The sequence below is a fragment of the Dromaius novaehollandiae genome, chromosome 2 (genome assembly GCF_036370855.1).
Source record: "Dromaius novaehollandiae isolate bDroNov1 chromosome 2, bDroNov1.hap1, whole genome shotgun sequence".
NCBI classification, from domain to species: Eukaryota; Metazoa; Chordata; class Aves; order Casuariiformes; family Dromaiidae; genus Dromaius; species Dromaius novaehollandiae.
Window position 1 is genome coordinate 126,412,930 of NC_088099.1, and position 14,597 is coordinate 126,427,526.

General features: G+C 39.4%; 1 protein-coding gene across 5 annotated transcripts in view; it reads right to left on the reverse strand.

Annotated features, from left to right (window-relative positions):
• Positions 1 to 14,597, reverse strand: part of ZFHX4 (zinc finger homeobox 4) — a 150,375-nt gene that overhangs the window by 4,053 nt on the left and 131,725 nt on the right. For all 5 annotated transcript variants that reach the window (XM_026115176.2, XM_026115177.2, XM_026115175.2 and 2 more), the window contains 3 exons: positions 12,335 to 12,452; positions 6,070 to 11,466; positions 1 to 142 (listed from right to left, as the gene is read on the reverse strand). The exon at positions 1 to 142 is cut by the window's left edge and continues 4,053 nt beyond it. In XM_026115176.2, coding sequence (XP_025970961.1) covers positions 1 to 142; positions 6,070 to 11,466; positions 12,335 to 12,452 — 5,657 coding nt within the window. The remainder of the gene's footprint in view (positions 143 to 6,069; positions 11,467 to 12,334; positions 12,453 to 14,597) is intronic.

A 14,597-nucleotide genomic window follows, 5' to 3' on the forward strand; every position in this document is an offset into this window, starting at 1 on the left:
GGAGGTGGTGGTGGTGGTGGTGGTGGTGGCGGAGGTGGAGTCTGCAGCAAAGGTTTGGAGGGGGCACTGCTGAGAGACAGGGCAGGAGACGAAGTAGCTGAAGTAGGAAACCCAAGCATGCCTGCACCAGGAGATGTTAAAGCTGAAAACAACAAAAATATGACTATCGTCAATGCACAAGGCAAAATATGTCTCGTAACATTCAGCATTTCTCAAGTGTTCTGAAATTACCTATGGCATGAATAAACCACATTATATAATGGCTTTTAGTACATTTTTGTGATTCATACAGCCTTAAAGTCACAACACACAATTTACAACAAACCCAATAGCTTTTTACTCACTTTATAATCCTGATTTTACTAGCATGGGGGTCATGCATGTAGGTCTGCCTATAGGAGAATCCCACAAAAGGCAGTGGAAGTCAGCACAGCTCCATTGGCAGGATCAGATTCATACCTGTAGAAATAACACTCTCCTTCTTTGTTCATTTCCTTCCGTAGGCTCAGTTGTAGATTATTAGAAAAGAAGTACTAAGCACAGTGAGAGTACTTCCCTCTAATTGATACTCTGAGAGATCTCTACTTTGTTGTTCATTTTAACTAATTTTTACCATGCCTCTGGGATGATATATCCCACACATCCTTCACCTAAGAAACCTGGTAATTATGGTGCTCATTAGAAGTAATTAGCTTCCAAATAAAAAGGTATCTTTGTCCAAACTGCTGGGGGGGGGGGGGAAATCAAATAATAATAATAAACAAAGAAAGATGTTTAGATAAGTAAATATCAACAGGAAATGACCATTCAAGAAACTAGCACAACAAACAATCGGGCCAATGCTATTCATTACTGGCACACCACACAGCTTACATTTTCATTTTTGAGAGTTTGAACAGAGCTTTTCCTTACCATCATGCCAATCAGGTCAATGCAGTGTTTGCTGGGAAATAAGTGCATTAGCACTGAAGTACATTGACACAGGAATGCTGCTGTTCGCAGTTTACTTGAAACATGCAGACGTGACGTCCTCCACCTCATTAGAGAAAGCAGCTTAAGGATGGAATGGCTCTGTTTGGAGGGCATATACACAGTAGAAGTACACCTCATTTATTAATGGAAGAAATCTTTTCTGTGTTTCAAGTACCAGATATAGTGCAGTGGCTGGTAACAGTCTATTAAAAAGTAACTTCTATGAGACGTATAGCTGGTCAGAAAATTAAATGACGGCGCAGCGTAGAAGAGGCAGCTAACTGTAAGAGGCTGCATTTTGCACCCTTTGTCATTTTTTGAGGCAAATAAAATTGGTAGAGAAAAGAAGTCACAGAATATGATGTATATAGAACTCTAGAAGTGAAGCAACCCTAGGAACAGCCTATAAGCGCATGGATAAGAGAACATGCAGGCTCTATAATGGAGGGTAGATGGGTATTAGCTACCAGGAAGCACTAATAGAGTGAACAAGTTTAAACCATCAATATCCCAGGTGCTTAGCATTACTTAGGAATAAAGCAATTAGGACTCAAAGGAAATAATTATCAGATTTAACAAAGAGACCATTTAATGTTTGTCACCACGTCATTACTCCTATTTAATGATAGGGGAACACTAAGGAGTTAAAATGCATTGTGAGCACGGATTAGGTAGCACAGTGAAACAAGTCACAACAGTTATCATTAAAAAGTGAGTAACTGCTGCAGTTACTGCACAATGACATCAAAGACGCTTTTACTTGCCCCTATACTTTCAGCAGGAAATAACAGGCAACTGTGTGTTAAGTCTGCTGAAAATATATTAAATGATAAATACTGTAGATGGAAAATTCATGAATGATGTAATCAGTGTGAGCTGCTGTCCCAGCTTTGCCATGCTTTTTAGACTCGTCAGCTAGTTAGGATTTTTCCAATTTCTTTCCATTCTTAACCTCTTCAGTCCTTACACGTCATGTTGTCTTTGGTCTAACTCCCACTTATGATGCCCAGAACAGCCAATGATCTATTTTATTTTCCAGATATTCTTCACAATTTAGTTAAAATGTACAGAAGTCAGTTAACTATCCAGAGAGATTGCAACAGAAGAGTGAAACCCACCTGTTCTATTAGAAGTTAAATATGGAACAGAGGGTTTCCAAAACTAAATGCAGAAACCTTGATGAAACAAATGCTTTCTTTTCTGACATGAGGAAAGCAAAATATAAATTTAATAGTCATGAAGAAACATTCTAATCCTGCTAACTCTTCTAAGTAACTGTCAAAAGAAAGACTTCTCTTTCTCTTAGAGGAATCAGAGAGAGCTACAAATACAAAATTGAAACTGTTACCACTGGGCCAAAAGCAGAGAACAGAATTTAGTGTCCTAATCCTAAGAAAAATAATTGCTGCTGAATCAAATTTCTCTCCTGATAAGATTTCAAAAACCACACATTACTCAGTGATGTGTGCATTCTTGGAAAAAGCTGCTGTGAATCTTCAAGGCAGCACAGGCTTAAGTGATGTGCAAAGAACCTATGGTAATGATGATGACATTAAAAGCTTCGTAGATCCAGTATTAATAGCTAGAAGCAAGATGAAGCACTAGTTTTCTGCAAGGGATCATAGACAAAAACTCAAAGCTAAGAAGAAGAGAAAATATGAATTTGGCAGGTGAACTCTTCCATCTAGTCACCTAGGAAATAAGAAGGGACTTGAATAATAAAGATCAGCCAGAACTGAAATTTTGTTTGGATTAGAATTCCAACAAATAACTCCATATTAGGGATTATGCTGAGCAAGCATCATAATAATGCTGAAAATTTGCTCAGCATTTGATGCTCACGGAGAGGTATAATTGTATTCTTGAAAGAAACGTATCCCACAAGTGAGAAGATTCTTGGACATATCATCCTTGAATCAAACAATAATTCTGTATTATAACAAAATCTGTTTCATAAAAATTAACTGAGTTTAAAGTTAATGGATCCCTTTCTTTAGAAAGGAAGCTATTTATTTTTCCAAGTGTAATAATCTTTGAAGATAAATGTCCAGCTTGAGCACTACATAAAAGAGCCAAATTGGACTGTATTTTGAATATTTGTACTTTTGGTGATTTTAGCATTATTTTCAAGTGTTCCATTTCAAGTCTTTTGCAAAAGCAAATACTGCATTTGAAGATGAATGGTATTTTGGAAAAGGTAATTGTTTTTGTGCCTTGTTGGAAACCATAAGCAGTGATACTGGATGCAAGAACATGAAAGTGAAATCCATCCTAATACAAGTGAAACTTAGTGGGCTAATTTCCTGTCTGGCATAAGTAACGGGAAACATGAATGAGAACTCTAAATTTGATATTTACTGCTATATTTTCACTAGTTTCCTGTCCTAACAACACAGCAAAGATATCCTCTAAAATGAGGTTCTACTAATGTTGACACTTGTCCTTTAAACAAACATGCAGGACAGAATGCCTGGCCTCTGCCACAGGAAATATAGTTACCAACCTTGTATCAGTGAAAACAGGTATATGTTCGAATATAAGTGGTCCCAGTGAGACTGCTTCTGAAGTGCATTTTCAGGATTGGGGCCAAAAAGAAGAAATGACACATTGACAGTGGAATTCAGAAGAAGCAGACTTGAAGTATAGGTTAGTGAGTCTCCAGGGAGTAAACTGCAGAAAATCCTTCATGCAAAGAATGATGTAGAACAATTGTCCTGCTGGCTGAGAACATGTGGAGGGCAGAAAGAATCACAGCCAAAGACAAGCTTGCTTAGATGCCTGCTTCCAGGAAGGCTGTTCTTAAACTCTTCTTAGCCTCAAATACGAATGTGAAACATCAGCCAAAGTGGGGTAGAAGAGGCAGTAGAAATGGGTTAATTAGGTGCAGGAAACACTAGTGTTGAGCACATACTGTAGAACTACTGAGTAGATTACCATTTTTCTATAATGAATGATTAAAACAATCTTTTTTTTTTTTTTTCATTCACTATGACTGCTCCATTATGTATCATTAGGGAATGGAGATTTATGTATGCAAGTATTTGCCAGGCAACAAAAGAGGGATGTAGGGGCTCTTTAGCATATGGCAGAAGAAAAAGTTAACAAGAAGATTCTACTAGCCAGTTTACACAGTGGGCTTTGTCCACAACGGGCTAATTAACCTTAAAAAGATACAAGATGAAAGGGGCTAAAAATTCATCTCAATTGGCAGTGCACTGAGTATGCTATGGGTAATAATGATTTTAATTTATCTCAAAGAAGAGATACTTGGTGGAAATTCAAAATCTGAAAATTGAATTATTATGGACCAGTTGGTCTGTTTACTCAGTATTCTGTTTTTATATTAGTAAGAGCACAATTTATAGACTCTGAGACTACACTGACACTAGTAAGCTAAGCAGTGCCAGGGAACATTTCCAGAAAACCGAAACTCGGTCATCTATAGTTTTATATTGTGAGAATGGGCAATGGCAGAGTTTTGGCCTGGGCCAGCAAGTGTTCTCCTGAACAATTCCTGGGCACAGCTGAGGAGCTATCATGAACCTGCAACCATTCCCAATAGGCAGTTTGTATGGGGACTTCCTCTTTTAGAGAGTAAAAGAATTTAATAGGATGTTCCCAAGCACATTTAATTTACTAGCATAGACAAAACCTGACTTTTCTGCAGCCCATTTTACCTAAAGGTCAATCTAACCAAAGATCTTTAGCAAAATTGTATGGAGAAACCATATCTATAATTTTAATGAACAATGATCAGCCATTTTTGGACCTGGACACTGTATGCCATTAAGAAGGAAATACAACTTTATGTTTCTTTTATATGCACTCTCTGTGCCAATAACTGTTTGACAAAAGCCAGAGGGCACTCAGCCAGAGACTCCATTGTGGAAAGAAAGCCATTCTGATCCAATGAATAGAAAAACAAGAGGCTTTGACCACCACTTAGGAAAACAATAACACGGTCATCATCAATCAAAGCAGAACTGGGTAGCAGAGAAGATATTGCTACATTCTTAGTTTGTCTAACTACACAGGTAATTAAGTCTCTACCTCACTAGTCAAAGTGAGTTGTTCCGTAAATCAAAGTTTAGAGATGAGCAAGTGGAATTACCAGGTAAAATGAGCTGAAGGGTCTTAACCAAATTCCTAAGTCCGACGTGCAAATATTTGATATGAATGTGCAAAGTTAAAGGATGACTGGGAGAGCTTCCATCTGCAATGCTGCACTCACAATGAACTCTGTCTACAAAATTGGAGCCTATTACAAAAAATAAATTAGGTTCATCCTTTGAGGACTAAACATTGCTCTGCAGAAAACTCAGTTCTCCAACTTCAGTGAAAATAACTCCAAGAGGAATTAGAATGCTTTCCAATGTGAGCAAAACCCAGAGTCAACCTCAGTAAAACAGAGTTATGTGTTTAGTTAAAAGCAGAAGCCCAAATGAAGTGGTGCATGTCTGCAATGACTTTACAAATTAGGAATAGGAGGTATTCAGCCACTCCTGGGATTTGGATCACAGTGAAGTTGCCATTAGGAATCATCTTCAACAGAAAACTTTTTATCCTGTGAGGCAATTATTCAGAAATATAACAGAGACTTTTGGGCAGCACTTTTTTTAATACTGTTTCTGAATGAAGCAACAGATTGGACTAATCTAATGGATGGACCAAATATCTTATGGCTCTATAATATCAGTATACCTATTTCATGCTTCATCAGGTACTACTTTAAATATCTGCATACAAAAATTTTACACACCAAATTTTAATCTACACTTTGCCTAGATTATCATTCAAAAAACTTGTATAACAATGCTATTGTGTAATGTTGGTGTTGTTACAGAAGCCTAAAGTAGACTAAAAATATTTCTTTCAATTAGATTTCAATTAAACCACATTTTTTCTGTTTTGGGAAATCAGGGATATTACCAAGGCTGCAGCAACAATCCAAAATTGCACTGAGTACATCTTACAGCAGTATTTTTTACCTACTCACATCACTCTTAGAGATATGACATAAATGTTTTAGAAGTGGATGATGATTTTGAAAGATGATCAAATTAATAAAATTAGGAAATCATCTCCTTATAGACTTACTGTTTGAACTTTGTGGAAATCCAGGTAAGGAGGATGGACCATTCATTCCAGGCAGAAGAACAGGAGGAAGGCCAGGGAGTCCTGGATAAGCTGCTGGCAAACTGATACCATGAAGAGAATTGCTGTCCATCATGCCTGGCTGCTGTACTGTTAATCCTAGCACATCAGTAGCCTTCTTTATGCGATCTAGTTCTTGCTGTGCCATCAGCTGCCTAACTGTTGTTGGAGCTAAATAATCTTTCTCTCTATCTAGCTGACTTCCCACAGTTTCTCTCACTTTTGTAATATGTTGTTTGGAAAAGATATGATCTCTTATGGACAAACGCGCAGAATATTTCACCCCACATAGAGAACATTCTGGCTTTGTCCCATCAGGTCCAGTCTGATTTATCATGAATGGCTTCCCTATGTTAATTTTGAATTTCTTTTCTTTTGCCCGGGCATTCTGAAACCAGACCTGGACCACACGTTTGGGCAGACCAATCTCATTCCCTAACATTTCACATTCTTGCATTGTTGGAGTCCGGTAGTCACTAAAGCAAGCTTTGAGAACTTTAAGCTGAAGGTTACTCATTTGTGTTCGGAAACGTTTGTGGCCTGGCCGATCACTGTTTTTGGATTTAAAGGGATTGCTAGCTCCAAATGGGTTAGGTGAACTTGGATCAGCTATGCTTGATGTTTCACTGCGGTCAGCATTATCATCGGGGTCATCAGTAATGTAGTAACTTTGATCATGATCACCATCTTTTTCACTGAAATGTATCGAGGGGCTAGTTAGGGAAAAAAGAAATTTATCATCAGTATTCTCATTTGTAGGTGTAGTTGCAGTTTTTGGTAGTGTATCGTTCACAAGTGGTTTTGGTTCTTTGGGAGGTGATGTGGGTTTTGCATCCCCTGAACTGCCAGTCATGCTTTCCATTTCATTGTTCCCCTCATCTCCTGTTGTAGCATCACTGATTGCAGTATTAATTGATGAAGTCTCATCAAAGTCAGTCTTGTTTTGATCATATCCAGAGTCAGCAGGAGGGGCATTCAAATTTTCTATATCCTCACTAGACTCCGCTTTAAAAGAAGAAGGACTTAAGAGATTCTTCGGTGACATCTCTGCTGTTTTGCTAACAGGGGTTGATACAGTGGAAGCTAATTCATTTTCACTTGATAATTCAGTTTTTGCTAATGACAGTGATGGGTAATCAAAAAATATGTACTTTTGTGGACTTTCTCCTCCATCTTCAGTTGATATCAAAGGACTTGGAGGCAAACTATAACCTGCCTGTTTCCCTTCATTCCAATGTCGAGAGCGAATGTGACTTTCTAAAGCTGATTTTGCTTTAAACAGAGCTCGGCAAAAAGGACACCTTTTATGGGACTGGGCTGGACCAACTGCACGGAATTGTCCTTTTCTTTCTCGGGCTCTTGTGTTCTGAAACCACACTTGTACTACTCTCTTTTTAAGCCCCACTTCACGTGCAATATGATCTAGCATCTTTCTGGTGGGATTGGAATCTAATAGGTACTTTTCATAGAGTATTTCCAGCTGCTCTGGAGTAATCGTTGTTCTTAAACGCTTATCACGATGTTGATCTTCTCCACTGTTTCCTCCCTCTTTCTCACTACAGTTATTATCTTCTTTTTCGTCCAGTTTTCGTTTCAGAGAACCAGAAACTGTAGCAGGGTGTGTTGTATGTGATGAGCCAGTTTGTGGTGGCATCTGAGCAAGAGAACTATTAAGTAACTGTCCAGTCATCAAAGGATTATTGGGGTCAAATATCATATAGGGCATATCCATTGGTCTTTCTAAAAACTGTGAATGAAGAAACTGGTTTTGGGCTGCTAGGAAATGCATGTGCTGGTGCTCTTGCCAGAGTTCTAGAGTTGGAAAGGCAACTGTACATTGATCACATTGGTATTGTAATAACTGAGGAGGTAGACTGTTCTGTAGAGAAGTCATTGAAATTGGTAAAGGACTGGAAGGGACAGGTGTAGTTTGTGATGCAGAAGGAGGTCTGCCTACTATCTGTGATTGTTTTTGTTGCTGTGACTGAGAGGCTGAGGGCTGAGGATCAGAAGGGGTTATTGGAACAGACTGTACTGGTTTGGTGCTTTGGGAAGTTGTATCAGTTTGCTTAGAGATGGTTTCATTTTGTTTTGGTTTTTCTGTGGACTCTGGTTTAGGAGAAGCCTTCTCAGGTTCTGGCTTGGGTGATGGAACCAAAGGAGTACTAGAGCCAGAGCCAGAGCTTGCTGCTGTGACAGCTGTGCTTTTTGATGAGTCGGTCTGACCAGCAACTGTGCAGTTCTTATATACTGTTTGATCAGAGGCATCCATGGAATCTTCAGTTTGGCTTTCATCTTGAGCATCATCGTCTTCATCCTTATAACACTGTTTTTTCTGGTGTGTAATCAAATCAAAAATCCTGGGAAAAACCACGCTGCACTTTTTACACTGATATTGCATGTTACTAGTTCGAATGTAGCGCTCATTCGTCAGTTCCCTCTTCTCATTGTCTTTAGTTTCAGCTTGATTTTCATAACTTTTGCGAGCTTTTTGTCGTGCATTTTGGAACCATACAACAATAACTCGAGTAGGTAGGTTAAGTACAGTTGAAAGTTGTTCAATTTCATCATCCTTTGGATATGCATTTGTGTCAAAAAAATCTTGGAGGACACGAAGCTGGTAGTCAGTAAATCGAGTCCTAGATGATCTCTTGCTGAAAGATGCATCAGACTTGTAAGGTTCTACAGCTGAAGGCTGAGGGTCAATTCTTATATCTTCCAACACTGTTATGGGAGGGTTGCTGAAGTTATAGGGAGAATCTTTATTTCTCTGTCGCTCCTTAAACAGCGTATTACGAAACCAGTGCTTGATAACTTTCTGTGAAAGACCAGATTTCTCAGCCATTTCTTGGATCTGCTCTTCACTTGGAGAATTGTTAATATCAAAATAAGCCCGTAAGATTTTTAACTGGTCATCTGTGATTCTCGTACGTGGACGCTTGAACTGGGAATGTCGTAGGAAATTGGGATCTAATCCCAGCTGCTGCTGACAAAGCTGGGTGAGATCTGCAGACAAAGTATCCATTGGGGGCAACTGGAGAGCAAGCTGAGGGGGTAGTGCAGGATGCTGCACTGGCTGCATCATAATTGGAGGGAAAAGTGGGAGATCGAGTGAAACGGGAAGCTGGACTTGAGGTGGGGCTGATGGTGGTGGTGGTGGTGGAGGAGGTGGTGGTGGTGGTGGAGGTGGTGGTGGCGGTGTGGGTGGTGGAGCTTGCAAAGGAGTGGGAGTTGTGTTTTGAATTTTTCCAGACCCAGCTGAAGAAGGCTGAGAAGGAGTTGGAGGAGGAGGGGGTGGAGGCGGTGGAGGAGGTGGAGGTGGTGGCGGTGGTGTTTCTGGAGAAGAGGGAGAAATTGGATAAAGCTTGTCATATGCCTCCCTATACTGCCGGGCAAACTTTTCTAGTGCTCCATATGGAAAAAACTGCCCATGCACATGTTCTTGGTGACTCTTCAGAATAAGAATGTTGGAAAACAGCTTACTGCAGGTTCCACATTCCAATTTGTCTGTGTTTTCACCTTCACCGGTCTTGCTTTTCTTCTGCACTTTTTGTCTGTTCTCATTGTATTGGATAACTAACTCAAACCCAAAGTTCTCCAACAAAGCCTTGGCTGCATTTCCCCTTGCTCCAGAAGCTATTCTGGGTGGTGGGATGGTTGGTTCTGAGGATTTTGGCTTCTTCATATCTTTGTTTTCTTTCAGTCCCTCACTCTCATTAGTAAATTCTTGCTTTGGCTTCTCTTGTTTCTCAGAAGTCTCTTCTGAGTCCTTATATGATGGCATATCCTTTATCAACTGGCAGTCTGTATTTACTAAGCTATTTTGCTCTGCTTTCATCAGCTTGCTACTTTGCTGCTGCTGTTTTTGGGTCTGAAGCTGGGGTTGTGTGGATTGATACTGTTGTGCTTGTTGCTGCAGTATCTGTAGCTGTGTTTGACCAACATGGTGCTGAGTTTGTATCTGCTGCTTCAAATCTTCTAGCAGTGATCCTGTCATACCAGCCATTCCAGGCATACCAAATGTAGCAGAACCTGGCAAACCCAGATCTGGACTTAAGCTAAATTCTGTCCCAGGTATGTAGAATGGGAAAAGAAACTGAGGCTGCTGAAACTGCAGCAGCGCCTCTGGTGTCATTGGAAAGTGAGGCAAAAAAGCTGGGTTTAGAAACTGGGGTTGAAAGAATGCAGCCTGCTGTTGTAGTTCATGCTGTAGTTGCATTTGAAGTTGTGCTGGTGACTGGGGTGGGTGATGTGTAGGCTGAGCAGAAATTAATTCAGAAGCTTGCTTTTTATTTAATTCTTTGGCATCTAAATGTGTTTCTTTGCTGTTAACTGCTGGTAAGCTCATAGAATCTAGCATTCCTTGGCTGGGGCTATTAACATTCCCTGCTACACTATTTCCACTACTTATATTACCACTTGGTTCTAATTTTGCAGCCCTTGCCTTTGTTTGATGAAGCACAGATCTCATATGGATTTCCAATGTAGAACTTTGGCTATATGCAACATTACAAATGCTGCATTTATAGGGTTTGTTGTCAGTGTTGCTGTTGGTTTCTTGAGGGACAGGACTTGACGCTTCCTGCAAAACCTTTTTGAGTTTATGTAGATGAGACACTGAGTTATAATGGACCAAGAGAATGTTCTTTTGAGTGAAAGACTCTTTGCACACGGTACACTTATATGGGCGAGATGGATCTAGAAATTTTTCCATGGTAAAATTTGGCCCTTTTCTAAAAGGTAAGGTCCGCTTTGGTTCTGAGCCCATATCATCTGGAATAGAGCTACTGTCACTTCCTACAGGACTTGCTTTACCTTCTTGGTCCATCTCATAATCTCTTTCAATTTCCTGTTCTAGTGCATGATCATCTTGTACCATACTTTCACTTTCTGCCCAGAGTTCACCATTTACAGGTAAAGATGCACACAGCTGCTGAAGTTCAGCTTCATTGAGTTCAGGGTGGCCTGCTTCCAAGTGTTTTTTTAAAGCCTGGAATGTACGGAAGCTACGTTGGCAAAGACTACACATGGTAGCAGCCCGAATAGCATGATACTGGGAATGTATCTGAAGCTTCTGCATAGTCTTAAAAGCCAAGCTACAATGATTACAACGGTATTTATAAACATGGCGGTCAGAAACAGAGAGCTGCTGCTTCTTCTGCTGTTCATTTAGCTGATCCGGCATTGAGTCAGTGGTCTTTATATCTTTACTGCTGCTCTTATTCCAATCTGGCATTTCAGTAGATTCCTTAGGTGGCTTCTGTTCCTCGGTTTTAATTTCCATTCCAGTTTTTGATTCCTCGATCCCAGGGGTATTTTTCCCATCCACAGGACTTTCACCTGGTTAAAAAAAGTGAAGTGTCTTTTAGGCAGGTAGAAGAGAATATTCCATAGTATTAATGTTTTATCAGCATAAATAATAAATCAAGGATTGAACCTAGTATGCTTGGTGCTGGTCGAGCAATCTGATGACAATCCCCCCTTACCCCAAAGAAGAATTAAACAGCATCAACAGGAGGTTAAAAAAAGAGTAATAGCAAATGCAAACGTGATGATAACAGTGACTGTTGCAGCTGGACTAGTAGTGACATAGGGCTTCTCTTTGCCATAAGGCAGGAATTTATTGGTACGATAGGAACACCACACAAGAAAAGGAAACCAAATGGTAGGAAAAAGAGGGAGGGAGTAGAAACGGGGACAATAAGTAGGACAGGTGATTAGAAAGACAGGCTAGTATGAAAGTGGCTGAGGAGAGAGAGAGGAGCATACTGTGAGAGTTAGCAAAGCAGCCACAGGATGAGAAACATACTATTTGAAACATACTATTGGAAATACAGGCAGGATTATTTGCCACTGAGGCTGGTGAAAGTCCTACAGTCTTTCAGCACTAAGCCTCATTTGCTGATTAAACAAGAAGTGTCCTACCTTCAAAGTGGCTAGGTGCTATTGCATGCTTAATTTTAACTCTGCTACAGGCAACTAGTCTGGCATACTCAAGTCAAGTACTTGGGCACATGAGACAATGTGCATCCCAGTAGCTCTGCATGTGTGCAAATAGCCAAACTCAGGCCCATTGTTATTTTCCTATTGTTTTCTGTCTGTTTACATGTAAACCAAAAAGGATTCACTTTACCAAGAAAGAAACAAATGGTTTGTTTCTAAACCACTCATACCTGTCATTTGCATGTCTGGGCTTTTTCTTGCATACCTGAATATTTTCCAGATCCCTCAGTTGTAATGGTTGCAGGTGTGTCACGTTCAGATTTCTCTGAAGCAGCTGCTGGCAATAGCATACTGTTGGGCATCATGACATCTGGTACAGGAACCTTTGAAAATCAAGCATTGAGTATTATTACAGAAGGATTCACACTACTTAATACTGTATGGTTGTATTAAATTGTAATTCAATAGGTTCACCACATCTGCATCAAAGACTGCCCTGACTAGATCAAGGTCTTGGTTCAGTCCTTGACAGCAGTTTTCTGAGAGAGCAATCGGAGTGTTGGGTGTCCCTTGGTGGAGACTCCACTCAAAAGAATCCACAATAAGGTGATGCTACACTACATACACTCAGTAAGAACTACATATGTTTAATATTTCATTACAGCCAATGTCACCACAAAGTAGGTTTTTCTGGCTGTGTCAGGTTGTTAGGATATTTCAGGAGAATTCTCCTTAGAATTCCTCCAGAGATGAAGCTCATGTCAAGATATGGCCACTGGTCTGTTCTTGACCAAGACAATCACTTTCTTTTACCTGTATTATTTTTTAAACAAATACTGCACTTTCCATGAGCTTTGAAAAAAATTCCTTTTAAAATAAGATTTTTTTCATTTAAAATAAGATTTTTTCTTTTTCTTGTCTTAAATTGCTTATATCTCCTTCAGACTGCTTTACCTGTTGTGTTATGCTTTTGAATTATGGACAGAACTCTTTGAAAGATGTACCATTCTAGGTGCCTGATAATACTTAGTTTAATTAAGTTGACATGAACACTGCTCAACACTCCATATCTTCATTTTGCTCAGACCCTTAAGACATACTCATACCTGAAAGGAAGCGTTTTCTAGGGGTTCAGACTGAGACTTAGTAGGACTGGGTTCAATCTCCTGCACTGCCAGAGACTGTTTAAATGATCTTGGCTAAATCAGTTCAGACTGTGTTGCAGCTCCTCATCTCTAAAAATAAGATAATACTCCCTTACCTCACATGGATGTAACAAGAATGTCCATAGAAGTTTTTGAGTGATGTTACTTTAATAGTGGAGGCTACGTACATTATTAGGGATGAGCTCTCCGTTTAGCATCTAATGTAATTTGCTGAGCTGTAATTTTTTTAAACACTTTAACAAATTATTTTGAATCATTATTAGGATACATAAGAATGATATGTAGATAGATAGATAGATAGATAGATAGATTATCTATGCATATAAATTGTCTCTTGGAAAAAATATTCTAGCCATATTTAAAAAAGCCCTGGGCTCACATATGAAATTCAAACTTGGCACTGATAGCATCCTCTCAGAGAACTAGTGACTTTGATTCTATTTGGGAGGGAAGGACTTTTAAAAAAATGGCCCAGGTAACTCTAACTGTTCCAGAGAAGAAAATTTTGCTATAAATTGTATTTCTTTTTGTCATCAGAGAATTGAGATATGGAAAGAGCATGTTAGTCTTGTAACTAGGACATAGATGATGCAGATTATGTTTTCCCATCTCTCTTTCTGCCAAACACACATTAATTTTTTTTCTCTCAGAAATAAAGAGACAAATCCTAGCACCCAGAGAGGAGAGGAGAGGAGAAGGGAGGAGAGGAGAGGAAAGAATTCAGAGTTTCCCCATTCTCAGCATTGAGGGAATCATGGGCTTGAGAAGAGGGCTAACAAACCTCAGTATGGATACTTTTTTTTCACATTTTGTCAGTCTCTGAAAAGAGTCTGAAAAAGCTAAGTTTCTGCTGTATTTTTCTTCTGGTGGGCCAATATTACCCAGTCTGGAAGAGCTATAGATAGTAGAGAACTGGAGGAAAGAAATGAAGAAAAAACCCTTTAAATCGTTTTTATGAATCCCTAATTCTGTGTTTGCTCATCAGCACCTGGCACAAACAGCCCTAGATCTCAGAAATTCAGTCAAGACCAAATAGACTTTGCTGGTTATCACATTCATCTGAATTGTAGGCAATCCAGTACAGATCCCTGCCAGATGCAGGGTAGGTACTTGAAATCAGGTATTCCATACCCTAAAGAATTGACTTAGCTGGATTATTACCTATTCTTGGCCTTGTCTTTCTGTTCCTTATTCATATTTTTTTCATGAAAAATTCTGAAGGGTCTTTCACAGTGGACAAAAGTAAGAAACATGACATTCTGTATTATATGAAATGTGTTTTTTCCAATTAGCACTATTACTGATATAATGAATTTAATACAACATAATGAAAGTACAGCTCAGCTTCTGCTTTTTGCTCAG